This window comes from Xiphophorus maculatus, chromosome 17, assembly GCF_002775205.1.
Source record: "Xiphophorus maculatus strain JP 163 A chromosome 17, X_maculatus-5.0-male, whole genome shotgun sequence".
Taxonomy (NCBI): Eukaryota; Metazoa; Chordata; class Actinopteri; order Cyprinodontiformes; family Poeciliidae; genus Xiphophorus; species Xiphophorus maculatus.
Window position 1 is genome coordinate 14,821,446 of NC_036459.1, and position 26,003 is coordinate 14,847,448.

Consider the following 26,003-nt stretch of genomic DNA (forward strand, 5'->3'; position numbering starts at 1 on the left):
GCACTCAGGCGCATTTTTCTTCTCTTCTTTTAAATTTGAATCGTTGTATATAGTGCTCTTGACAACAGTGAGGCGGTAGGGAAAAAAAACTATCAGGGGTACAATAAAACAGAAAACGAAAGAGGAAGGAGGATAAAGATGTTGGAGGGTCGAAGAAAAGCTTTTCAAAATGTTTGAAAGACACTATATATATATCTATATGGGGCTGTGTGTGTGTTGGTTCTTTGTTGTTTTTGGGGTTTTTTTGTTGCAAATGACGCCACTTGGTAAATGATATGAAACTGGTAAAGGAAATGATAACTCTCCATGTAATTTCTCAATATTGAGAAATGACATTCAGAAACGTTTCTCAGTATCGTTTCTCTGGAGGTGTGGACTCTGTTGACGCTTTAAAAGTTACCCAGCGATCTACTTCTCTGAGGATACTGGCAGTTTGAGAATTTATTCAGTGAACAATTAAATCTTTTGGTATTCAATTCAGTTGAGTCGGGTCAAAAATACACAATGTTGTATAAACATTTAATCTCAGTATCTTGAAAAACTCAACGTGGATAAAAATTAGGAGGGCAAATAAATAGTTCATACCCGCGGCTTTTGCTGTATTTTCAATGTGCAGCAGCCATATTGAATTTGAAACTCTATGCTGATTTGGGATTTTTATTTTTTTTATTTTTTACTTGAACGTGGTCAACTTTGTATGGTGCGGAGCCGACTGGCGACATAGGGGAAAAACAACTAAATATCGAATGCTCACGACTTGTTATAATTTAGTCGCTCTCACAAAATATATAAGTCGTTCAGAGACATTAAATCGTGGGGCTCTGTAATTTTGAACCCACCAACAGAACAGCATTATCGCAATGTAGCACTGTCTACTTTTAGCCAGCAGAGGGCGGCAGAGCTAACAGTTTCAGAACATCTCGCTCGTTTTCTAACCGGAAATACGTTAAAGACTTACACAAAGAAGCCACCAACCGACAGCAGTTTAGTATCAAGCGTTAGGGTTTTAATTGAGGGAAAAAACTGGGGCAGAGAACCATCGTTACCTAAAACATGTAAAATATTATTTAAAACAAATCTGAACACAACCTAACAAATGGGCACAATCATATCAGGAAGAGGGCCCTCCATCATTTTCTATCCCGTCCTTTGAACGTGAAGATTCTTTCTCTTTTTCTCACTCAAAAACAAACTGCAACAACCAAGCACCGTTTAAAGCCGCGGAAAGCGTGCTCAAATGTTACTAGGCAGACTCTGTGTCATTCAGCGGCTTGTGTGTCCCCTTGTCGACAAAGTCTGGGCTGAAAGCAGAAAATCCAGTTCATTTACAAACAAATTTTTTTTTTAAAACACATCAATTTTACAAGGTGCTTCTTTCATACCAAATGAATTCTTTATCTCCATGCATTTCATAGCCATTATTCAAAAATACTAGTAGCTGTTTACATTTTCAGTAGCCATTTTTTTTTTTTTTTTTGCTCTTCATTAATATTTTTTTTTTTATTATTGTGAGGGGAAAAAAGCCCATCAGAAATCTGAGAAAACACCATCACCCAGCCGATCTAAAGCTTTCTTTAAAGTAGCGATTGAAGGTTTCGAGGTTGCTCCGTCCCGACACGTTACATGTTCAGTAGGAAACGTCGTCACGTTCCGGGTGAAATGCTTTGAGTCTTAAAAAGAGGCAGCACGTCCGTTTACATTCTGCCCACGATGGTGTTGATTGTCAGTTTTTATTCTCTGCCGCCATGGGCTCGGGCTGGTTGGAGATCCTGTAAAAAAACCTCACAGTGTCACTGCGGCGCTGTTTTCGCACAGAACTTACAAACGGTAGAACGTTTTAAAAAAAAGGAAACAAACAAAACAAACAAAAAAAGGACCGTGTTTATTTAAAACCAAAAAGCTGGCATCATTCCCACCGCTGTAAAAACTCTGCAATCAATTGACGATTTTTTTTTTTTTAAGATCTTTTTTTTTTTTTAGGCAGGCGAATGTCTGAAAAAGCGAGGCAGCAACAGGTGGGGGCGGGGCAATACTGTGTTGCTCAGCTGCGGTTTTGAAAACAATTGTATGATGAGTTTCATACAAATAAAGCAGTGGTTCTTTAAACGTTGTCATTACTTTAAACATCTACATAAAACAAGGTATTAACAGGTTGTGCTGAGGTAAAAAAAATTTTTTTAGGAACACTTGAATGTTTATATTCATAAGGCATAAGCTCCTGCTCTTGATTTGATTCATGCAGGACGTTAGCGAGCGTGTACACAGGTTTGAACCTGATTAGGCCAAAAAAAAAAAAAAAAAAAAAACCCTGAAGAGGAGGAAGTGGTTGAGTTTACGCCACAATTCGGTAGTTTCACAGTATCGCGACCTCCGATGCGATCAGAGTCGTCAAAACGAAACGACAGCGGAAAGGAAAAATCTAGAACGTCTAAACAATCCTCAAGTACAGCCTTTCCTCCGTGCACGCCGCAGGACGTGCCATCAACAGCTATCGGGAACAATAAAGTGCATTTAAAAACAAACAAAATAAAATGCACTATGTATAATTGAGAATTAGGTTCAACCCGCTAAACGTTCGGAAAAACTGGTTATTAACGGGAGAAGGGTACCGTCGCCGAAAGAACGCCATAGAATGTCCCGTAACAAACGGTCAGAGGAGACGCCATTTGAACTCGTGTTTTGCTTCCCTATACAAGGAAAAGTTGGGAAGGTTCGACTTGAGACCGGACTATAAGTGTAATCTAGAGGCAATCTCCCGTCTATATATCTCAGAGGACGTATGTGTTTCTGTCGACAGCAGAACCAAGGCTGCTGTCGTAGCCACCGGCTTGACCAGGAGCAAAACATTCGCGCGAGCTGAAGGACAACCGAGCATCTGCTCCCTTCGGCAGAAGCTTCGGGAGACGACGCGAAACGCCAGAAAACGGTTTGAGAAAAGGTATGAAAAATAGAAGCGGAACTCTCGTTACGGCGAAATATTTTGCTGAGCTGGAGGTTAAAAAAACACAACAGAATGACAGCCGTCTTTGTCGTCCCTTGCAACACTGCTTTCGGTAAAAAACAACAACCCACCAATAACAGATGCCTGTGTATCAGCATGAACAATTACAATAAGTAGAGGCGGCCCTCTAAATGTAAAGTGCTATTAGATCACGAACTGAACAATCATTTTAGTTAATCTGAGGGTCGTCGTTTCTGTCGCTTTTGCTTGTAACAACTGCTAAAACCCAACTTTTAAAAGTACCACTGAACATACAGTTGGTGTGTAGGAATAAAAGGGGGGGGGGTGGAGACAGCAGGGCTCAAGTCTTCAGAAGCTCCCATTTGGAGCAAAAAAAAGAAAATAAAAAAAAAAAGCTTACGGAAAGCTGCTAGATTTTGCTTTCCTTCGTCGCCTCCACCTCCACCTCCCGTCTTCGCTCTCACTCCTCGGCTGTTTTGAGGACGGAGTCGTCTCCCAGGATCTTGCAGAGCTCGTTGAGGCGGTTTTGCATCTCGGGGATGCCGGCGAGCTGGGCCTCCAGCCGCTGCTTCTCCTCGGTGAGGGAGAGGCGGGTCGCCGAGTCCAGCTCCTCGAAACGCCAGCCGCCCTCGCCGTCGAACTGCAGCAGGTGGGTGTGGTACTTCCTGAAATGGAGAGCGATGGATGGGGCTGAATTTGCTGTCGAACGAGCGTCCAGCACAAGCAGTTAGGGGAAAACTGAGAACTGGCCACTCACAATATGGCGGCTGCCAAATTGTGATTTTATTTAATGATCAAATTTAGCAATTAATCAAATTTTGGTTTTTGAAGATTTAATATTTGGACATACTGTTGTTTTTTTCTTCACCAATGTACTACTTGGGTTTCTATTTTGTTCCTATTTATTTGGATTTTGAATTCAGGTTAACTGTGCGAGGATTAATCAAATCTAATGATAAACTGTATCAATCGATTAATCAAATTTTGGGGTTTGGAGACTTGATACTTAGAAAACATGGATTTTGTTTTCTACCAACGCACTCCTTGGGCTTCCATAGTTCAGAGTGATAGCACACCCAAAGCCCACCATCTTGTTTCTATTTATATAGACAAAAATAAAGTTCTGGTAACAGCAGAATGAAGTTGTGTGACAAAAAAGTCACACACAAAAAAAAAAATTCTTAATATTACCAGAATAAAGCCATAATGTTGGGAGAATGATTTAAAAAAAAATAACAAATATGAATTATGCCAGCTTTTTTCTTATTAAAATGACTTTTCTCATCATTTTTAGATGTTCTCCTGGTAGAACTGCATATTTATTCTGCTATCACAACTAGGCCTGTCATGATAACAAATTTTACGGGATGATAAATCGCCCCAGCATGTGCTGCTATAAACGATAATATTGTTGTTTTGAGAGCGTTTTCAAGCAACATATCCATAATGGCATAATTTTGTAAAGAACACTTAACGCTGCACCTGGAAGATACTTTAAATACACAACAACCAAAAACGGCAAAGAAAAAGGAAATGAAAACCACTTGCAAAAAAACAAAAGCAAAAAAAAAACCACAAATAAAATGGATTATAGAGTCTTGGCAATTAAAAAATATTAATCGTCAGAATGGAAATTATTGAGCTCATTTTCATTTATCGTGCCATTAGATGATTTCCACAGAGCAACACGTCTCACCACAGGGACGGTCGGTGTGTGATGGAGAGCAGCGAGATGCCGGCGTCCTTGGCAGCCTGGAAAATCTTTCCCTCCACGTCGATGCTCACAGCGCTGGTGCACTCATCCAGCAGGGCGTATTTGGGCCTGGCGTGAACGTACACGGCGTGGAAATTACATCACTCATTCAAATCGGGTCTCTATTTCTGCTCAAAGTCATTCAAATGTCACCATTTGTGTCCTTTACATACGAACCACAGCATATGTAAAATCTGCCGTCGATGGGGGAAAATCACAGTGAAGGAATGACAATTTTCTCAGCTAAAGTTGTGCCAAAAACCTTCATTTAATTTCTTCTTTGATGACAAAGAGGCGGGTGAATTTAAATGTAAACTACGAGAAGTCAGTCTTACTTGTGGTAGAACATGCGAGCCATGCCCATCCTCTGCTTCTCGCCTCCAGACAGAACGTCCTTCCAGTCTAGCTCAGCATCCCAGCCTTAACAAAAGCACATAGCATTGACGGAGGATATTCTTTTCTCGAAGAATGCTCCATACGTAGCTGACTCCCCCCCTGCTCAAATTAAGTGCATAAACAAAATTAACAAAGAAAGTCGCACAAAAAAAAAAAATCTTCTAGAATATGTTCTCGCTCATTTTTCTGGCATTTAGCAAACAGAAATTATTTTTGGTAATTCTAACTAACCTAAAACAAGAAATGTTTTCGCTGGTTTAACTTCAGGCGAGGAGAAAATAAAAATTAATGTGCGTCACTTTCTATCTGGATTCGACTGCAACGAATGTTTTCCAAATTCAGGCTTTTGATCAAACGTCAGATTGCACTTTATTACAAAACTGTTCAGCTTGAACATCGAGCACTTTCAAGAACAGAAGTCGGACACTTTCCAAACCTTGAAAAGCCATTTTCTTACCTCCCTCTCTGGTGACGATGTGATTGAGGTTGACGATGTCCAAGATGGCCTCCAGGTCCTTGTCGGTCAGCCCTCTGGCAGCCATGTCCTCCACTGAGTCTGGGTAGATCACCTGGTCTCGCAGAGAGCCCATTGACATGTATGGCCTGGAGAAACGCGTACACTCGTTACACATGGGGAGTTTCTTAGTTACACCGACGACTCCAGTACAGCCTCATTGTAATAATAAGGGATAATGCGTATATACGTCACTTTGGCTGCTTTTATTCATTTGTACCCAGTGTAAGGATTTCTGTTGCGGCTACCAGGTGGTCTCTTGTAGCGACTATGAAATATTCACTGCTCTGCAGGAGGGAGTCGGTACCAGCGGTGGGTACGATTACACTGGCAGTTTCTTGCTGGTTCAAGTCGTTAATCACGCCGTTAATCACGTCGTTAAAGGACGACGAGCCTTTTCGTTTTTGTTGCGGCGTTACGATCAGGCACCTCTTAGTTCTATCTAGCTTAAAAACCAACGTAATCTGGAGTTGTCTAAACAACGTCATTCTTACGACGCAACAGTTTTAACGCATTTACACAAAATTTATAAACAATAAAAAATGAAGAAAATGATGTAAAAACTGTTTCATAAAGCAGATAACAGTTTCAAAACTATCCGTTAGACTAAAATTGGGCGATATCGCCAAAAAATATTTTTTTAAAAATCACAATATATATTTTTAAATGCCTCTAACAATATCACAGATAAAATTCCACATTTTCGGCTTTTAAAAAAATTTTTTTTATTGGATTTGGCCAAACAAATATGTAACTTCAAAGTAGAGTTTATTTATTTAACTTTCCTTACTAAACAGTCAACAGAATAAAAGTTATATTCATACATAAATATATGCAATATGTTTGGTGTGTCAAAGCAAATACAAAATTGATCAATATAAAGCTGATTTTGGTCAACCCAATAAATTTGCTACCAAGTGTAAATAAAAATACTTGCATAGAACAAACTGGCGTGGTTCAATGGAACTTTAGTTTTACAAGATGTTAATGTTTCTTTTTAAGAACTCAAATATTATGTGCAAAACTAAGAATCTTCTTTGAACAAAAAAGGAAATCTTCCTTTTAAAAAGGCTCAACGCCAAAATACATGTGACATTAAAAAAAACCCTACAAAAAGTAAAAGCTTGTGCTCACTTCCTAACAATCATGACCTTTGTTCATTTTCATTTCTTCCGTCTGTCCCAGAACTCTCCATTGAAGTAACTATTGTAATATTCATTTTTTCACCGGTGTGACAAAAATCCACCGGTATTACCCTGTTGCCGCTGTTATGCAACAAATTCACTTAAAAAAAAAAAAAATCTAAATATGCTTTCACACTCTTCCTACAAATCGCAGTGAGCATTTCACTCTCTCCAGAGCTCTGGTTTCCCTGCCGCCAACACACAGAGGTCCTGTTACAACGTGTTAGATTACTGGGAAAGTTGGGCAGTTCCAGGCTTAGAGCTCTGCCTCTGCGGTGGAACGCGGTGGTTATCGTTGGCGCGGTTACCTCTGGGGGATGTAGAACATGTGCTCGGGCGAAGGTTTGTGTAGGCGGCCGCCGTAGACGGGCCACAACCCGCTGAGGATCCTGAACAGAGAGCTTTTCCCGCATCCGTTTGGCCCCGTGATCAACAGGTGCATGCCCTCTTCCACCTAAAGGGAGGGGGGAGAGCGACAATTTATTCAACCGGCTGAAGTGCGGGGAGCCATCAGGATAATTACAGCCCATCATTAGAATACAAAGCCGAGTGGAGAGTTAGATGGCGTTATCCACCTACCGTTACCCTAAATGTCAGTGCAGCAGATACTCTAAAGACTTCTGTAAGCTACACTTAGAGGAAAGATGAAGGTGTAAGGTAAAAATTATGAAAGTGTTTGTTATCTTTTGGAAAGATTTTACGGCATAGTAACAAAATGAACGAGGTGAACTGCAACCGACGTCTTATGTTGCGTTAGGTCTTGCAACACTTGGGCGCAGCTGTTATCTACAATGTTCCTGAGCTAATTATCACACTCTGTACGCTCTGAGGGGCAAAATACAGAGGGGCAAAAAAAAAAAAAAAAAGTGTGCGATATTCTTGATAATTTTGGTCTGACTCAAACAAAAACAAGCAACACACGACCAAGGACACACACTGGACCTGATTGTCAGGAAGGGTGTGAATATTTCCAATGGTGTCGCCCCGTCTGATCATTTCGCTGTTATCTTTGAAAGTACTTTATCCATTAACTCGCTTAGCAAAACAGCTACTATGAAAAAAAAAAAAAGCTCTTTCACAGACAACACAGCGGAAACTTTCAATTACGCCTGGATTTACAGCTGTGCATTAGAAATACAGAAGACAAACGTTGCACACAGCTGATTTCAAATTGTAAAAAGCACAAATAACCACCATAAAATGAAGTCTGAAACCTTAAGGGATGATTTGTAATTGTAAGTATTTCGAAATATCTCACTACACAAGCCAGCATCCAGCGGGGAGCAACACGTCGACGCCCCAAAGCGTTGACTAATGAGGCCACAGGGAATTTCTAGGAAATACTAGTAAACACCTTACAGACCTCGGTCCTCCAGGAGCCGGTGTGTGGCTGTGGGATTCAAAAATAAGGAAAAAAAGAATGCGTCTACGTCTTTACCTTTAGATTCAGGCACGACACAACCACATCCCCGTTCGGCGTGATGATCGGGACGTTCTCGCACACGATGCCTCTGTCCACGTCAATCACTTCACCTGCGAAGCAAAACGATCAAGTTTAAAAAAACCGAATGACGTTTTACCTTCATGTCAAACCAAATCCGGAGATTTTAAAGCAGAAGTCCCAGCTCTGAGTTTTAAGGAAGCACTGATTTCTCTTTAACAAGCTGGAGAATAAAAAAGACAAAAGAATAGAGTGAAAACACATAACGTTGTTTGTTTTTTTTACTATTATTGTAAAATGTGTTTAGAATCCACGGACAGGCAGGAGTTGAAAGATCAATAGGATAAAGCATAGCAACATTGCTGCAAAATATTAATATTTGCCCAGTTTTTTTTATCAGACCGATACAATCTTAAAAATTGACTGATATTGTACAATACCGATGTTAGTACTGATATACTGTGCATTCCTAATTTACATTTTTTTTCTCTTGAGGCAATTCATTTATCTGATCTCTAATGTCATTTTGATACATATGAACTCAAAAAGGAAAGAAACATGGCATAAATATCAAATTTAAAAAACCTTCAAAACAACTTTAAGAGGTCTATTTTATGTTTGTAACCATTCCATCTTTTACTGTATTGCCACCATCTGACACTCAACTTTAATGCTTCTATTCAGTCTAGTTCAAATTGTTGATGTAGGACATTTGTGTCTACTTCTCTAGATCTGAAACGGGACTAGGATACAACGCAACACTGCAAAATCAATATTCGCGGTGGGTGTAGCTGTATTTTATCCTGACAGAGCCTCGCTTGCTCATAGAGTCATGTGACCCATTCAAAGTCCCCTCACGGGTGAAATTTGCACACGCAGCTGGACTTACCCACCTTTTATCTCCAGCGGCCCGTCTATGTGCATCTCGGGTTTGCTTTTCAGCGTCGTTCCTGTGGTGGCGGACAGAGAGGAGCGCTTGTAGATCCCCCTCTGGACGTCCTCAAACACTACAAACATGTTGTGGACCCTCGCCGTGTAACCTGCCAGCTCTGTGACCTGTGGCAACCAAAACACGGGGGGAGGATGGGAGGTGGGACAATGGTCATCGAGGAAGAAGTTAGAAAACAAGGTTGACACGAGCCGAGAGGGAAGCGGACAGTGTCATGGGGCACTATCTCTGCCAAGCAGTGTGTGTGTGTGTGTGCGTGTGTGTGTGTGTGCGTGTGTGTGTGTGTGTGTGTGACCAGTGGGTCTGAACTGGAGTAACCCCCAAGGGTGTTGGCAGACAGAAGATCTGCACAATCTAACTGCATTGTACAAGTATAGGCACAGAGTATGTAAGAAGTTGGAATTAGTAACCCATGATTTCCTGTTTACCTGAGGAATTATTATGATCAACTAAAGGGAACATTTGTCTTACACATTCTTCAAAATGAGATAAAACAAAGAAAATATGATGAAACTCTGGGAGATATATGTTGACTTTCATATAAGTAAGAACAACGGTGGGCAGCCTTCTGCTACTCTGGTAATAAAAGAGCTAATTTTCCATTTAGCGCTTTTGTTAACTTTTAAAATGTTTAGCCAACTTAGCTGTTCAGCATTCTTACTTCACATAAGTGAGAACAGCAGTGGGCAGACTTCTGCTAATCCGCTGATGCACTAATAAAAGAGCTAATTTTTCATTTAGCGCTTTTGCTAACTTTGAAAACGTTGGCAAAAGCAAAAAAGAATAGCTAAACTTAGCTGTTTAGCTATTCTTACTTCACATAAGGAAGAACAGCGGTGGGTAGACTTCTGCAAATCTGCTAAGGCTCTAGTAACAGAGCTAAATTTTCATTTAACGCTTATACTGTTTGCTAGCTGTACTGCTTAGCGCACTTATCTTCCCAAAATTCATATTTTCACACAAATTATAATGTGTTAACATAATTGGCTGTTTTGTAAGCTTTCAGTTGAATAACATTTGACGTCTGTGTTGAAGTTTTGGTTGTCAAATGTTAAGAATTATTCATGTAACTAGACGTTTATATTCATGCTCTTATTTTGAAGTGGGTGAAGACTGCTCATGCAGCAGTTTTGTTTCCTCTCCTCAAATTTTCTGTCTCCTTTTCCCCCCAGTAATTTTACTTCAAACAAGCAACATACAGGAATAAAAAATAAAATATTTAAGGGCATTATAGAACACGTATATTACAATGACAAAATCAAATAGGTGCTCGAGGGTTGCAGTCTTTCACATATTGAAATTCACGCCTTAGCATTAGCGTTCACTAAATAGCGTGTTGGTCACCAAGTGGTTATGATAAGTGCTTTAGGGTTTGCAAAAATAACTTTTTAGCTAGCCTTCCACTGAGTAAGAAACAAAAAAATACCTTCTCACCTAGACTTGGCCATATTTAAAGTCAGAACAATAATACAAAATTAAATCTAATTTCCAGATGCCTGAAATTGCCATATTGATCTTTTCAAATGGCTATATGTGATGAAAAGTACAAACTGCTGTTCTGTGTCCCTGGGATGAATATGGGCTGAAATGCTGGTCAGAGAAGAAGAGTCAATCACTCCAAATTCAAATTGTCATTGATGGCTGCTAGCAGGCAAATCGTACAGTTCAGAGTGAGAAAAAGGATCCAGATGTCTGTCCAGGCAACTGGAGGCTTTGCACCCCGCAGTAAGACAATACCGCCTGTTGACACAGCTTGACAATATTAAACATTGCAGAGAATTTCTAAGAATCCACAGACCCGACGTGGGACAGCCCAGATAAAATAACCTCGTGTTCTTTCACCCAGTCGCATCGCTCCGCTCAGCCGACCGGCTGCCGAAGTTCAAGAGCAAAAGAATGTACAGTTGACATTACCCTCAACGTGGAAATGTCATGTCAATATTAGGCTTTCGTCTATCTTACTGGATAACTCTATTTTCTTTTTAGAGAGAGAATACCGTTGGTTTTCTGTCACTTTTAGATAAACATCAAAATATCTGGAATTTTTACTTTTAAAATGTTCTTGAACTGAATCAAGCAGGTATTGAGGATTACATATCTCCCAGAAGGTGTATAAAAACTGAAATATATATATATTGCAAATCTGTGGTGTTGTATGCTAACTTGATCCACAATAATTACTGTTTAATTACAGAATATGTAGACAAGGAAGAATGTTTCCAAATTTCATATGAAGAAATTAAGACTGTTAAGAAATAGCCCATAGATGTAGCACTGAATCTGATAATCAAAAAGGAATGTTTGCCGAGAGAATAAACTAAATTAAAACTGCAGCTCATTAATAAATAATACGCATTAGTAGAACATTCCGAGAAATTCTTAAAAATTCCCTAAGCAAAACAAGGGAAATTTTGCAAAGAAAAAAAGTTCATAACTTCATGAAAAATTTCATGAAGCAAATGAACAAGTCCTATCAAAACTAAGGGTTAGCATGCTAACAGTTAGCATTAGCATATTTATTTTTGCCAAATTTCCAATACTCCTTAGGTTTCCTTAGGTTAATAATTTTTTTTTTACTTTTTATAGTTGAACACGTGTGACTGTAAGCAGTAACATTGATAAACAGAGGAAAGTTCTTCAAAATTAAGATAGAAATATTCACTTCTAGATGGCCGACTTTGTCGAGCTACAGCTGTATTTCCTTGCAGAACCAACAAAGGAAAACAAAACAAAACAGAACCTACTGTATATGTACATTAATGCGGAGAATCTCTCTTTATCAGAATTTAGCAGTAATGCTTTGAATAAAAATCCCGGAGTCTTGTTTTGCTCAATAACATTAAATCAAAAGAAATATATCCCTTTGCATTCTCGGAGAGAGTGCACTGAAGTAAATCCTGGCCGAAAAACAGAGCGAGAGGGAAAGTAAGAGGGCCGAAAGATCAACAGATGGTGGATTATTCACAGCAAGGCTAAGCCTTAAAGAAGGAGTTCTGAATACACGCGCACACACACAGTTCACGGCTGACCAGTGAGAATGCCTGTCATTTTGATGCTGGTTTCTTTAGTTCTCCATGCTGACAGACATGCAGCAGTGTAACACAGACAGATATAATCAAGCCTCTGAAGAGCGGAGAAAAAAGGGAACTTGAACGTGACGATATGCAGACTACCGTCCTGTCGGAGTAATTCATTCCCGTGACATTAGTTGCTGTTTCTGCAATGGATTTCTTTTTTATAGAAGAGGTAGAAAATAACAGCTGAAGCCATATTGTGCTTGATCTTTTGGGCCAGGATTTGATAAGGCTCAAGTGGAACTGTAGGAATCAAAATAAATAAAGAACGGCCTGGCCAGGCTAACAAAACTAAGCTAAAAGAACTGGAATACTTGGATTGTAATTTTCTGTGTAATTATGTAGGGGCTGCATCTTTTTTGCAAGGTGAATTATGATGGTTTTATTGCAATGTGGTGCTTTATAAATTAACTGGACGGATCTGAATGAGATAATACGGTATAGTGAACACATCTGGACCACAGCATGCAGGCGTTTGCTGCTCTGCATCTGTATTCCGATTCAAATTAAAGCTGATGTAACCTCCTTTAATCCCGAAAATCTTTTTTCTTTCTTTATTACTGTCCATAAAACAGCCATATTCGAGATGCTGTTTCCAAGCTTCTCACAGAACAGCTCTCCCCCACTCAGCTCCTTCAGACTAGCCAGCAGCAACTAGCAAACATCTGGTGGAGCTGCGAATCGGCTGAGCTCATTAAAGGAGCTCCTTCTCAGTGCAACGCTGGTAAAGGTGTTGTTAAAGGGTTAATAGAGGAGCCATGTTGTGATGACTTCCTGAAGGCCAAGTTTTAGAAAGAGCAGGAGTTTTTAAAGAGACAGAGACCCAATTTCAAGGTGTTAAACTACGATGCCAGTTTTTTTTTTTTTTTTTAAATCATATTTGATATGCCCTGGCACTTTTATAACAACTGAAGGTACCATAGTTACTTGATTGTGCTGTAAAATGGCACTTCATGCCTTAAAAATACATAATACTGCCCCTTTAAAACGCATATTGAGAAGATGAAATTTAAGACTTTTGCAGAAACTGTTTGCGTCATATACTTTACATTCTCCCAATTATTTTTTATCTGTTGGCGTTTTCTATTATTCATTTACCGGCACAATTTGTTTCATGATTTTTAACACTGATGTGTTATAGAAAGAGAACCGCTGTCTTGTTTCGCTATATGTTATTTATGACCCAATGAAATGCCGATGAACTGATTTACTTTTGTAAACACAGCTGTACTTATTTTAAGCCCGCGCTTTGCTGATCACTCTTAGTGGAGGATTGTGGCACGATGGGACGTATAAGAGAGGTGACACAGATAAGGAAGCTGAAAACATGCCACCAGCACTAGTTTCAATTCCTCCTCTTCACCACAGGAACAAGCTACTCATCCTCTTTGTGACATACGCATGCCGTCGTCAAAGCTGTGTAAATCTGCAGTGTGCACACTGATGCAAACACTTAGACGGCTGCACTTTTAGTTTTCTTTCTGGAGTCGTTGCGCTCCCGGTTTCTAACAACTAATATCGGCAGAATATCTTCTGATTCGCATCGTGTGATCGTCCAAACCTCTTTGTAGGAGGACATGATCCTCTCGATGGCGTCGGCTCCGGACGCCAGGAGGTTCCGGGCGGTGGTGAACGCCTCCGTCCTCTCGCTCACCATCATCTGCGCCTGTCCGTCTGCCGTTTCTGCGAGCGGACAAGAACGGGTCGGGGACGAGAGGAAGGCGGATGAGACGCAGGCTCGCACGCATTTGTTTGAGAGCGAACGAGGGCAACGCGATCCCCACCGTTGTCGGCGAAGCCCGTGGCCGTTATGATGGGCACGGCCACCATGACGAGGCCGGAGCCGCTCCACACGTACTTCATGAGGAACTGCTCGATCATGATGTACCAGAGGCGCTTGGACAGGATCAGGTTCATCTGGTCGGCCAGGGCCCGGTAGCACTTCTGCAGCTGACACATCTCCACCTGTAATAATAGAAAATGTTGATAAAAAAAAAATACACAGAAGTCGGTCACTAGAGATGCACCAATCTGATAATTGTATCTGTATTGGTCCCAATATTAAAAAATAATTCTAGATTAGATATTACATTGGCTGTTCTACTCCCGATTCCACTGGCTACACAAATTAAAGGTATATTGTTTTTACGTTTGACCAAGCTGTTGGGTTATTTAAGTGTGCAGAATTGTCAAATAGATTTGCAATTCAGTACATTTAAGTCTGTGTTCTAAAAAAATAAATAAAAGTTTTGAGTCAATTCAGCGCTATCTCTCTGTATCGAATCGGTATCGGCAATACTAAACCGTAAATATTGGTAGCAGAAGTAAAAAAGAAAAAATGCAGATCAGTGCATCCTCATGACAAAATGAGGAAAATTGACGACAAAATATAGAATTAGTTGCTTATTTAAATTGATTTTTTTTAAATGCATGCAAAAACTTGCTTTAGATAAAATACAGATGCACATCTACAGCCGAGAATAATCAGCTCAAGTATTTGCTTACATGTCAGCAAAAACTGAAAGCAGACCACTTTACCTTGTGTCCTCTGTAAAAAGCTATTTCCTCAGCGTTAGCAATAATCCTGGAGTGCACGTAGCGTAGGTAGCCCTTTCTGTGCGCCTCCTCTGCAACCAGCTTGCCAAACCTGGGGGAGCATGCACGCAGAACCTTGGCCGTGGCAAAGACCACCAGCCCGGCCAGCAGGGTCGGCCCGCTGGCGTTGGCGCCCCTCGCCCTGGCGGTCTGAATCAGCGTGTAGGAGGTCAGCATCACGTCCAGGATCGGCTTGGTTAGGTTGGAATACAGATGGGCCACCGACTGGGAGAACATCATCACGTCCTCGGTGAGCGACTGGTCCGGGTTGGCGAGCCTCCCGTCCATGTTGCTGACCCTATAGTAGGTCTGATCGGTGAAATAGGTCCGGTAAGCATGGTTGACCAGCCGGGTGCGGAAGGCCAGAGCCAGCTTGCACTCTAGGTACCGGATGGCGCTGTTGACGAACGTGGCCGGGATCGCGATGAGGAGCCATTTCATCAGCTGGATGATGAAGTGCCGGGGCTTTTTCTCCACGATCGTCTTGACTATCTTCCCGTCCAAGCTGGCCACGTAAATAGACAGAAATGTCCTGGATATCAGCGCCACCGAGTGCAAGCACAGCAAACCTAGCTCTCTGGAAACGAGCCTGGGGAAGAGGATTTTACCAAGTTCCAGGATCTGCTTGAAAAACTCCGCGTTGACTCCCGGGGATGCTTTCCTATCATCCACGACGTCTATCTGCACTTTCCCGGAACACGTCGAGCCGTTCTCCGCCTTTGACTCCCGGCGGTCGCGGTTCGGCTTTCTGCTCCCGCAGAGCTGCTTCCAGATGATGGGGTACAGCGTTTTAACACCGTAAGCTGCAGCCGCCAGCAACACGGCTCTCTTCGCCGCAGTCGTGCGGTCCCATTTCACTCTGGACGCCGCATCGAGGATGTTGGACATCTTTTCAAACGTTAGTCGCCTCTGCTGACCGTCCGTGCAACACCCATCCCCCGAAAACACCGAATCTCCGCACCGTCCGAGTAGCGGAAAAGGGGGGGACTTGTGATGGCCGAGAAGATGCGAGGACAGCCCGTAAGAAGCACCGTTACATTCTGCTGCGCTTTCACCTGCGACAAGAGGAACAATGTAGACTAAAAATCCACTTCCGGGTGGTGTTACCAAAATTGAGCTGAGTTTTAGCAACACCCAATGGACGTTTTAATTTGTGCAGCTAACTAATTTCCTGTAATAACTGCAGTGGTTCGTGATACCTTGATGACGTCGTTTGGAATAGCTTTTCTGATTGGTCGCGCCCCCTGTAGAAGACTTAAAGCGCTAATGTAATTGGTGGAGCTGCAGGCGGAAGTAAATGTACAGTTCTTGCTGCCTTTGGTGTTGAAAAATTAAATCCTTTTGTACCCGAGTTAAGACCAGAGATCAGAATGTGAAATAATATAACGTCTCAAGAAAATAATAAAATATATCAAGATTTACATACACATGCGTAACCTTAAATATTTTGTGTAAGTTTATTTTAATTTAATGTACTATATAGAAAAAATATCTACCATTTAAACCTAAATATTGGCTAAAGGTGCCAAAATGAATAAAATGTTAAAATATTAAGTCGTTATTTTTAACCAAAGGCGGTAGAAGAAGATTCCTGTGCAGCGCGTGCAATGCTGCCTCCGCTTTCTCAGATTTAGGTACCGTTAGCAAGCTTACTAGCAAAGAAAGTTTCCGTTTCAGATTAATACTGAATATTAATACTTAGTTATTATATTGAAAACTAGTTACTTACAACCAATAAACATGAATTGGGTTGGAGGCTCCAGGTAAGAGTCGAGAGAAGAAGAAAAAAAAATCCCCACGAGCTCCATAAGTAGAATAACGTTTAGCTAACGAAACAACGGTTGTTCTGCTAACATTTTAGGAACCGGTTAGTGATGAAGAACGATACAAAAAAGCAAAGGGTGAGTCTGCTACTTAAATTTTTATTTACTTTAAATTTAAATACTTTAAATACTAATTTAAATACTTATTTAAATTTCTATGGGTTTACGTAGTTGCGGCTAATCTCGACGAGCCCATGGCCCGTGTAAAGTTTTGTCGTCTTTTATTTTATTTTTGTCAAAGGAGTTTTTTGCAAAGAGAAAACTGCAGCAAAAACTTAAGACGCTGGGCGTGACTCCATCCGTCTCCTCACCTGGGGACATCTCCTCCGGGAGCACAGACCTTCTGACCTTGTTTGTTGTCAACCAGATAGCTTCCAAAAAAACAAATCAAGGTAAAGAGCCAGGTTATCACTCTCCAGTTATACTAAAAAATACAGTCAATGTTAAAAAAAAACAACAACATATTAAATATTCGGTTCTTTATCAAGAAATGCACGTATCTTGAATTATTTTTAAGATATACATGGAAAACAAAGTAATTTAATTGCAAAAGCAATTATATAATTGTTTTATTACTTAAATTATCAATAGAAATGTGCATTATAACTGAAGAAAAAGTTATGACACCCTACCCACTAGAAGCTAGTGTTTGGCTCCTTAGCTAAAACAACATCTGTCAAGTGAATTATGGGTCACTGTCGTTACAGGGCCCAGTATGCAAAAGGTCTAAAATTTTGTGCAACTGTATTTCTATATTCTTTAGAACTGGAACATTTTTTTTAATGAAGTAAATTTTCTTATTTTTCTTTTCTTAAGAACCTCCAAAAGTCGCAGTCTTTGGCAGATCTAAAGGATCCAAGCCTTGGAGAAACGAGCCCTTGGTTCTCCCAATGAGCCCGTGCTCTCCATCAAACCTCAGCCTTGCTGACAGCCCGGCTCAGTTCAGGTGAAATCCATAACAAATAGCTAAATACAGAACAAACCATTCTACTTATTGCATCTTTTTCAATGGGGTCTAGTGTTCAAGAAATCAGAAAACTAAAGAGTTCGCAGAGGATCACGTATGGACAGGTTAGTCATTCCTTTTTGTACATTTGATAAATTCTGCAATTTTGTTTCAGACAATCGTAAGTGATGAGACTCAATCAATTCACCTTCATTTTCTAAGTTATCACCAGTACCGGAGTCAGCGCTCTCGGACAACAGCGCATCTGACTACCTTCCACACACTTCTCCTTCCACATCGTTCTCTTCAGGCCGAGGTTTGACCAAATGAAACAGCCGTAAAATACGATTAAACAATATTCCCAGTGCATTTTCACACAAGAATGCACTTGCTCGGTGTAATAACTAATTAAGGCTGGTGCCTCCAGGATTATTCCCGCTGCAGACGAATGAGCAGAAACAAAGCCTGACTCGGTCGCAGCCTCTTCCCCGCTATTCTCCACCACTTTGGGACACATCAGCGCTGCAGCAAGCTGAGGCAGTTATGAATATTACACATATACACTTTTCTGTCTTATCAAGGAAACTGAAAATGATCATTTCAACAGGCTTTGTGATGTGTTGCATTACCGGTAACGCTTAGAAGAAGAAAAAACTTCCTTTATTTTAGTTTCAGCCTTTCTCCCAGCCCAGAGGTATGACCAATCCCATCTCCTGGTCTGTCAGAGCCAACCCACTCTCTTTCCAGCTGGAGACCCCCACGCCATCCCAGGTCCTATTTGGAAGTCCAAAACCAGAGTGAGGAAAGAAATGCAATTCAAAGATGTTCATTTTTGTTATGGGGTTATACTGTTTTCTTAACCCCTCCTCCCTGGACTTCATGTTTGATTACAGTAAAACCGAAGCAGGAGGTCATGGAGGACATTCCAGTCCCTTTTGTCTGGACCAACTGGAGACCAACCAGCCCACGCTGGACTTTCCAATAAGCCAATCAGAGCCTGTCCATCTGTTTGAAGAGAACGTCTTCACAATGTTTAATGATAATACGCATGGAACAGAAAGTGAATACTCTTAAAAACCTCAACATGAACATTGTAACTGCTTTCCTTTAATATTTTTTTATGTTTAATTTCAGGTGCACTCTTTGGGAATGGATGCTCCAAGGTATTTCTCAGAAAGGAATCGTCAGTGAGGCTTTCATCCCCTCAGTAAGTGTTAGTTCAAATGATAAAAACTCTGTTTTGGATCACTTTTTAATGTGTGATCTTCCTTTTTGATGACAGAACTGTACCCAGTCCTCAGGCTGTTGGAATGGAGGTAAGACCTTGAAGTTTAATCATTTGTCGCCACCTAGTGTTGGAATCTGTAGCTGCAATTCTATTGTGAAACGAACAGTAGATAAAACACCAAAAGTGATATTTTGATGCAGTTGAATGATATTTTCAAAAAACAATTCCTGTTATTTTGCTCAGATGGGAGCATATGCAAAGGTTACAGTATCAAATATTGTGTCTGTTTCTTTCTCAGCTTTCCAACGGCACTCACAGAAATTCCAGTAAGTTTGTTAAACGTCTCCAAGTAAGCAGCTCAGTCAGTGTGTGTATGCTGGGAAGTAGAACAAAAAAAAAGTCTCACTAAACTGAATAGCTGTCTGTTTAAAACCCACAGCATGTCTTGGAGAGAATGCTGGGCTTTTGAAAAGCTTTGAATATTTGCCAAGTTGCTCATGCAGAGCAGGTTACCTCAGTTCAGACTCCAATGATGTAAGTTCATTTGCATTTGTAAAACCTTGCTAGCTTCCTGAATTGCTATCAGTATAGATGCACGCCATTTGTTCCCAAAGCAACACATAAAATAAACCAAAATGTGCTTAAATTGAGTCAGGTAGGATGGGCAGGAAGACAGATGACCATTTATATATATGTATCCAAAGACATTAGGTTGGACTTAAATCTTTGTCATTATCTAGCTGTAGTTTTTTATAGTTTGTTTTCACTACTCAACTTAAAGCTACTACCAAATAAAACCCACTTTATAGTTTGCCACATTTTAAACACGACACCACAGTTGGTATTTGTATATATTTTAATAAGACCAAGTCCAGTTGATGAGACCTAAGATACCGGTAGATTACCTCTTTGAGGAAATAAAAGAAAAAAAATCATATAAAGTACTAGTTTTTGACTTGGCAATAACCAATTAAATTGTATTTCTTAAAGGAAAGGTTTGATCAACTAAATTTTTAAAAATTGCTTTAACCATTTCAGCTCTGACATGCCATATGTAACACACAAAAGTGCCATTGCAAAATTATTTTTGGGCAAGTGCTATTCAAATGACAGTAATGATGTGACTTAATCTCATGCCATGCTGTGCAGACACTGTCAGTACTGATGAAAATTCACTCCTTATTCAAAAATAAAGGTATCTGCACATCCTTAAACATTCTTAATTTCATGTATCTAAAATTAAGGCCTTAGAATGTATTACATTTATTTTACAAAAGTAAGTAGGTCTTAAATATGTTAATCGCAGATCTTAAATTTGGTCTTGGCAAGACTACTTAATCTTGGATAAGTGCAAATTTATCAGCAATTGGCTGGACAGATTTTGTACAGTATTGTGAAGAAATAGATCTTAAATTCTATTCATAAACAACTTAAAAGGGTATTAAAAAGTCTTAAATCTGAGTTGGTCAAACTTGTTTAAGGGACTCTAATGAACATCTGTCTTTTTAGTGAAAGAAAGGAAGAACAAAGTGATAGTTCAAGCTTTTATTTTGTAACGCATCGCAAACAGCCTTTCTGTTTGCGACTCTGACCTTTATTTTCTCTGTAGGATGAATCTTGCTGTGAGTCATGTGGCCATGAGTCTGTTTTTTATTTGGATGAAGCCTGCTCTGACAATCTGAAATCAGCCTCACAGAGAATTACTGTCCTTTCCCAACCGGGGCCTCTCACCCCGTTAACAAGATCCAATGTGAATGTTGGAACCAACCAGAACAAGATGCCAAATGAGGTCAGCACAGATAATAAAGCTTCTGGAAGCCAGCAGTCGAGGAGCTCCGTGACTCCGCCATCAACTCATAACTCCGAAGTGTGTAGATGTAAGAAAGCTGAGAGTCGAGACGCAGCGACTCAGACTGTGTGCTCAGGCACAGCTGGCACGTGTGATGTTTCGACTCAGTGCAGCTTCGACGCAAATGGCGAGACCAAAGCCAAAGGTTTGTGTCGACCAGCCGTTGATGCATCGGAACAGTTTCCACTGAATGAGAGGGAGACTGACATGGAGACACAGACACTCAGAGCACCATCAAAAGGCTCAGCGAGTAAAGAAGGAGTGACTCCTTGGAGCTGGAAGGGATTGAGGACGGGCTCAAGAGGCCGGATTTTCAACATTGTTCCTTCAGATAAAATCCTGCAGGGACCCATCAACCCCTTGCTTGGTGTTTGGAGGCCAAAAGGTATGACTTACAACAAGGGTGTCAAACTAATTTTCATTTTGGGCCACATCAAGACCATGAATGTCCTCAAAGGGCCGAAATCTATTGATAAGACCCTTTAACAAACGAGTATTTCTTAAAGTGAAACAATGTTGAACATCTTTCCACATTGATGTAATTTGGCTCTGTACAGACGAAAACTACTTTGGTTTGACTGATAAGATATTATTTCAGCACGACTGTTATTTGGCGTCCCTCTCGAGTCTAGAACAGCAATGTTCATCTTTTACAATCCAAAGAGCCGTTTTGGCTCTCAGACCAGCTAAATAAAACATATTTAGAGCCACAAATGATATATGACAGTTTGAAGAAAAAAACAAAAGACATTGTATAATTATAATTTTGGATAAATTGTTGCCGTTTGAGAAATGTGATACTATCCACTACGTTTGCTCACAACCATGTGCATCTCCTGGGGACTAAGCCCCCCTTTATCCTTTAAACCTAGTGACACCCCTGGTTTCAGCTGAGAATGTTTAATATGGAAGTTGTGCCAGTTAGCTATAAAATCACGCTTCTCTCGTGTTTCTCACACAGGAGAGGAAAATGGAGACGAGAGCGAGCAGAGAGGGCCAGACAGGGAGAACCTGGTGAAGGACGAGTCAGACGAAGGAAGAGAGGAGGTCAGGGGTCACACACTGTCGGAGGAGGTGGAGACGCTTCGAGAAATAGCCGACGTTTTGCTTCTGCTGAGGCAGAAGTAAACAAAGGATGGCGGACAGATAAGGAAAAGTAATATATTTATTATACTTCAGTGTTTGATGTTTTCTAGTGTTTAGTTAAAATAGTCTGTTGGTTATGTTGTTGTGTAATGAAACAAAAAGCCTTTAAGCATTACTTTAGACTCTTGAGTTTATTTCTTTCTTCATGTACATTAGATTTCATGTAGATATTCATCTTTATATAATATAAACTCTAGCAAAACATTTACATCTTGAACAATTGTCAAATATACTATACAGAGATATTTTTTTAACTTGTGTTTTAATTAAGATAGAAACATACAAGTAGTCCACATAAAATAAAAATAATAATAAAAAATGGAAACATTTTACCATAAGTACATGTCACATGGCCTGTCTGCCGCAGAGGGCCGATAACACAACTGGATGTGGGGAGCGAAACATCACAGAACCTTTGACGAGATGTACATCATATGAGAGGCACACGATCACTTTGAATATTGCGTCAACACGTCTTCCATAGTACAATATGTACAAAATTACTTTGCGTGGTTTTAAGACAGTTTCACCAAAGGAAAAATTAAAAGAATCGCATTTTCCTTACGTATGCAGTTGGATTATTTTGAAAACCGGGCGCAGGTTTGTTTTCGTCAGTGAGAAACACGCAGCACATTCCACAACGAATGAATCAGTAGTTCAGTATGTTCTTGGCCTGTTACTACAGCTCACACACACTCGACATAATCAGTGGCGATATTTTTAAAGAGCATACAAATATCTTTAAAGCTGACATTTACGTTAGCAATAATCAATGCCTTGGAAAAGTATTCATACCCTTTGATCTTTTTTTGCCTCATTTTCTCAGATTATAACAAACTCATATGTATTTTATTGGGGTATTAAGGAAGATTAATGCAAAGTAGTGCATAGTTGGGAAATAAATTAATGCAGGTATGACTTTTTAATAAAAAAAAACCCTAAAAACTTTGGTGTCCAAGATATTTGACCACATTTACTCTTATACCCCTAAATTAAATAATGTAGCCATGGACATTCATCAGTAAAGAAGCCAAGAGACCTAACGTAACTCTGGAGGAGCTGCAGAGGTAAACTACTCAGGCTGGGGAATCTAAAAGAAAGAATGAAGAAGGGAATAGGTAATCTTTGTGTCCTTCTTGCAAAATGCTGAAACGAACACTGATCCTATTAAACATCGTGGTGGCAGCATCATTCTGTTGCTTTCTCAAAGGAAAATAGATGGATGCCTATAGCTATGTACAGGGAAATACTGGGGGAAAAAAGTCTTCGGGGATACAAAAGTTCACTTTCAAAAATGAATAAAAACCTGGACATATAACCAGAGCTGCACTGAAATGTTTAGTAATGGCCTATTTAAAGTCCAGACCTAAGTTCAGGTTGGGAATAAATGCATATAAATACATAAAATCCCAATAAAAAACATGACAGAAACATATGGTTGTGATGTGAGAAAATGTGGAAGAGTTCAAAGGTCATGAGTGCTTGTGCAAGGCACTTTATAACCTTTCAGCAATAATTAGTCTGTGCAAGTTTTTTACAATAAAATGAGAGGTGGCACCTTTCTGCTCACATCAAACTCAGCATGGCGCATACTGTGAGGTTAAATGAGTCTAAACTGGCTGCAGGAAAGAGTATCTGGTTTTATACCGACAACTGAATGAATGTCCTTAAATCACATTTTTGGTCATACTTAGGCATTTGCAGATTTTTCCACATGAGGGCGCTACTCTCCTGCTTTGTAATATTGTTTTTTTCTCATAAATAGGTCAACAATGCCACTTGCTTTTATACAAGTCTCCCAGTTTTAGATGCATGCTGGTGTCGCTTTGATAATAAATGCAAAATGTATCTTAATAATCGATGTAGCTTGGGAGTTCATGGTTTATTTAAACTGAGATACATTTTTATGGATAAAGACATGAATTATCCTGGATCCATGTTTATTTGGGAGCTGTTGCAGCATATTTACTTTATTTACATGTTATTGTAACAGCTTCTTTCTTTTTTTACTTCAACGGTTTTTGCTACACAGGGACTTTGGTGAAGTCACGCAGCAACTACACATCGGTTGTTACAAAACATCGCTAAATTACATTAAAGCCAGACTGAAACCAAAGGCTCCTCTAGTTTGTACATAAGGCTATGAAGGAAGACAGAAAATACATTAGAACTTGAAGAAGCTATTTAGACATGCGGGAAATGCAACAAAAATGGGCATTAGGCACATTACACAGGCACTAATGAAAGTTTTACTTGACTCCTTCATCTGAATGTCATACATTTACAATGCGTCCAGGAAGCAGTTCCTCTGAGCAGCGGTTTATGAGGGGATTTATTGGCACATCTTCTGGCAGTAGGGCTAGACTCTTGGCATTGTGCTAAAAAGCTGCATTTTCTTATAGATGAGAAACTTAAAAACCTCAAATCAAAACGACTGTGAAAGCCACAGAATGAAAACTTCAGCATCAGAACGTATAATCTTTCCAGTGCTCCCAACTGGGGCTTTTGTTAGTCAAGCACTAACAGTACGAGTTTGCTCAGGTGTAACATTGTGCATGTTTGTTGATTGCTTTTCATGAGAAGGTCAAGACCATCCACAAACTTGGAGGATATGGGGGTGGGGGAATCTCATCTAGGGGAGCTAACATTACCACGCAACGCTACAAGCCGAAACACTAACCCGAAATGTATCTCAAACTGAAAGGCGTAACGGCACTACGGAGATACAACAAGTCACGACAACAGCTCTCAGGTCAGCTAAGGTGATGTGTATGCACAAACCTGGTATCCAAACGACACGTGTACCGCACCTCTTTTTTTTTTTTTCTTTTTTAAACAGGAACAAAGCTGTACCGGAATATTCTGCATTCGGTTTGTGGGGAAACAGTCTCGCTTCCTGATCAAGGTCTGTCTGGCTCCACGCATCACAAAATGAGTGTTAATGAATATTACAGACCAGATCGCTTCTGCGCGTTACGGAGATCGCCGAAAGACCCGGAGCGGGTTCAACGACACGCTCCTAGTCCACGTCTGACGCGTCGTTGTCCGACAGATGGTAATTGGAGCCTTTGACGCGGATGTACTCGACCTGCCGCCCCTCGTCTGAGTCAGAGGCGCCGCATGAGCAGAGCTGGTTTTCAAACAACGCCTCGATCTCCTCCAGGCGCCGCGCTTTGGTTTCTGGCAGGCAGCCATAGATGAAGAAGAAACCCAGCAGGGCCATGCTGGAGTACAGGAAAAAAGCTCCTGGGGTAAACAAAAAGCCGGTGGTAAGAAAGTCAACGCTTCAACATTTCTTCAAAGTGTTTGATCTATAAATGTACTTGTTCTCATTCACCATCTGGAAAACAGTCGTACATAGTCTGGATTTTAAGCATTTTCCAGTAGACTTTTTATGCATCTATTAATCTGGGACAAACCTCCAGAAAATTAAAAAACTGCAGAAACAACGCGTTCCTTTAAATCAAGGCTAAAACCCACCTGTTTAGAGTTGCCTTTGAATAATAATTGGAAAATCGATCAGTATATTTCATGTACACTGCTGGATGCTTCTGATGATGGCATTTGACAAATGTAATATGTAATAAAGACCAACATGGTGTAAAGCACTTTATCATTTGTGGTCATTTCTTTTGTGATCCTTTAAAAATAGCTAATTTTGTCATTTTTAATCTGAAAAAGTAGGAAATTCCAACATGGAAAGGATGTGTAGGAACCCTCGTAAAAGAATCACTAATTGTGACAGCAGATCCAAGAGGCATTTATTACAGGAAGTTAATCGCCTACACACTTCAACAGAAGATTCAAGCACAATCTGTTGAGAGAAAAAAAAGTTTTACCACGCTGAAATATTGCTGTCAGACTGCCAGCGAGGATATAATGTGAAGTAACAAGTTCCTGTCAGACTTTCATTACAGCAGGGTTAATATAACACAGAGAGCTACAAAACGCATCTGGTAATAGGTATTCATACATAAAATGCCAAAGGTTTAATGAGATATCCTAGCTGCTGTGATCTCCATTTCCTCCATGCAGATCGCCGTTTTTCTTACAGCTTTGGATAAATGTATGTTAAATACCACCTCTGGGTCAACGTCAAGCTTTTTTTGTTTTTCCACCTAGGCGAATGGGTTAACAACAGGT

At 40.3% G+C, this 26,003-nt stretch overlaps 3 protein-coding genes across 5 annotated transcripts in view; 1 reads left to right on the top strand and 2 right to left on the bottom strand.

Moving 5' to 3' along the window:
• Positions 1-984: 984 nt before the first annotated feature.
• On the bottom strand, positions 985-18,278 carry LOC102234479 (ATP-binding cassette sub-family D member 2-like). 2 transcript variants are annotated; one of them, XR_002754259.1, is made up of 13 exons: positions 18,267-18,278; positions 17,003-17,062; positions 14,812-15,923; positions 14,058-14,238; positions 13,835-13,956; positions 9,144-9,306; positions 8,248-8,342; positions 7,118-7,263; positions 5,569-5,714; positions 5,051-5,135; positions 4,659-4,784; positions 3,363-3,627; positions 985-1,769 (listed from the first exon to the last, which is right to left on the bottom strand). XR_002754259.1 is itself a non-coding variant. In XM_023350104.1 (12 exons), exons 2-12 carry the CDS (start codon positions 17,010-17,012, stop codon positions 3,423-3,425), a joined length of 2,391 nt encoding a protein of 796 aa, XP_023205872.1. In that variant the 5' UTR covers positions 17,013-17,062; positions 18,267-18,278; the 3' UTR covers positions 985-3,422. The 2 variants fall into 2 exon arrangements, 1 of the variants encoding a protein (XP_023205872.1); XM_023350104.1 differs by having other exon boundaries at positions 985-3,627.
• Positions 15,917-24,530, top strand: c17h12orf40 (chromosome 17 C12orf40 homolog). 2 transcript variants are annotated; one of them, XM_023350106.1, is made up of 15 exons: positions 15,917-16,769; positions 16,933-17,083; positions 17,508-17,637; positions 17,711-17,762; positions 17,860-17,953; positions 18,065-18,177; positions 18,307-18,434; positions 18,531-18,697; positions 18,772-18,844; positions 18,920-18,953; positions 19,164-19,191; positions 19,305-19,399; positions 20,475-21,099; positions 21,676-21,870; positions 24,444-24,530. In XM_023350106.1, exons 1-14 carry the CDS (start codon positions 16,743-16,745, stop codon positions 21,840-21,842), a joined length of 1,884 nt encoding a protein of 627 aa, XP_023205874.1. In that variant the 5' UTR covers positions 15,917-16,742; the 3' UTR covers positions 21,843-21,870; positions 24,444-24,530. The 2 variants fall into 2 exon arrangements, with proteins under 2 accessions (XP_023205874.1, XP_023205875.1); XM_023350107.1 differs by having other exon boundaries at positions 18,065-18,174.
• Positions 21,973-26,003, bottom strand: part of slc2a13 (solute carrier family 2 member 13) — a 70,225-nt gene continuing 66,194 nt past the window's right edge. The window contains exon 10 of the mRNA XM_023350105.1: positions 21,973-25,106. Within this exon, the coding sequence (XP_023205873.1) occupies positions 24,880-25,106 (227 nt within the window). The 3' untranslated portion in view covers positions 21,973-24,879. The remainder of the gene's footprint in view (positions 25,107-26,003) is intronic.

Coding starts and splice junctions, on each gene's coding strand:
- c17h12orf40 (XM_023350106.1), top strand. CDS start 16,743: ATGAAGAACGATACAAAAAAGCAAAGG. Junction 17,954..18,064: donor ATCGTTCTCTTCAGGCCGAG/GTTTGACCAAAT, acceptor TGGTGCCTCCAG/GATTATTCCCGCTGCAGACG. Junction 18,435..18,530: donor TTTGGAAGTCCAAAACCAGA/GTGAGGAAAGAA, acceptor GTTTGATTACAG/TAAAACCGAAGCAGGAGGTC.
- LOC102234479 (XM_023350104.1), bottom strand. Junction 9,307..13,834: donor TCATGTCCTCCTACAAAGAG/GTTTGGACGATC, acceptor TGGTTGCCACAG/GTCACAGAGCTGGCAGGTTA. Junction 3,628..4,658: donor ACACACCGACCGTCCCTGTG/GTGAGACGTGTT, acceptor TCTCCATTTCAG/GAAGTACCACACCCACCTGC.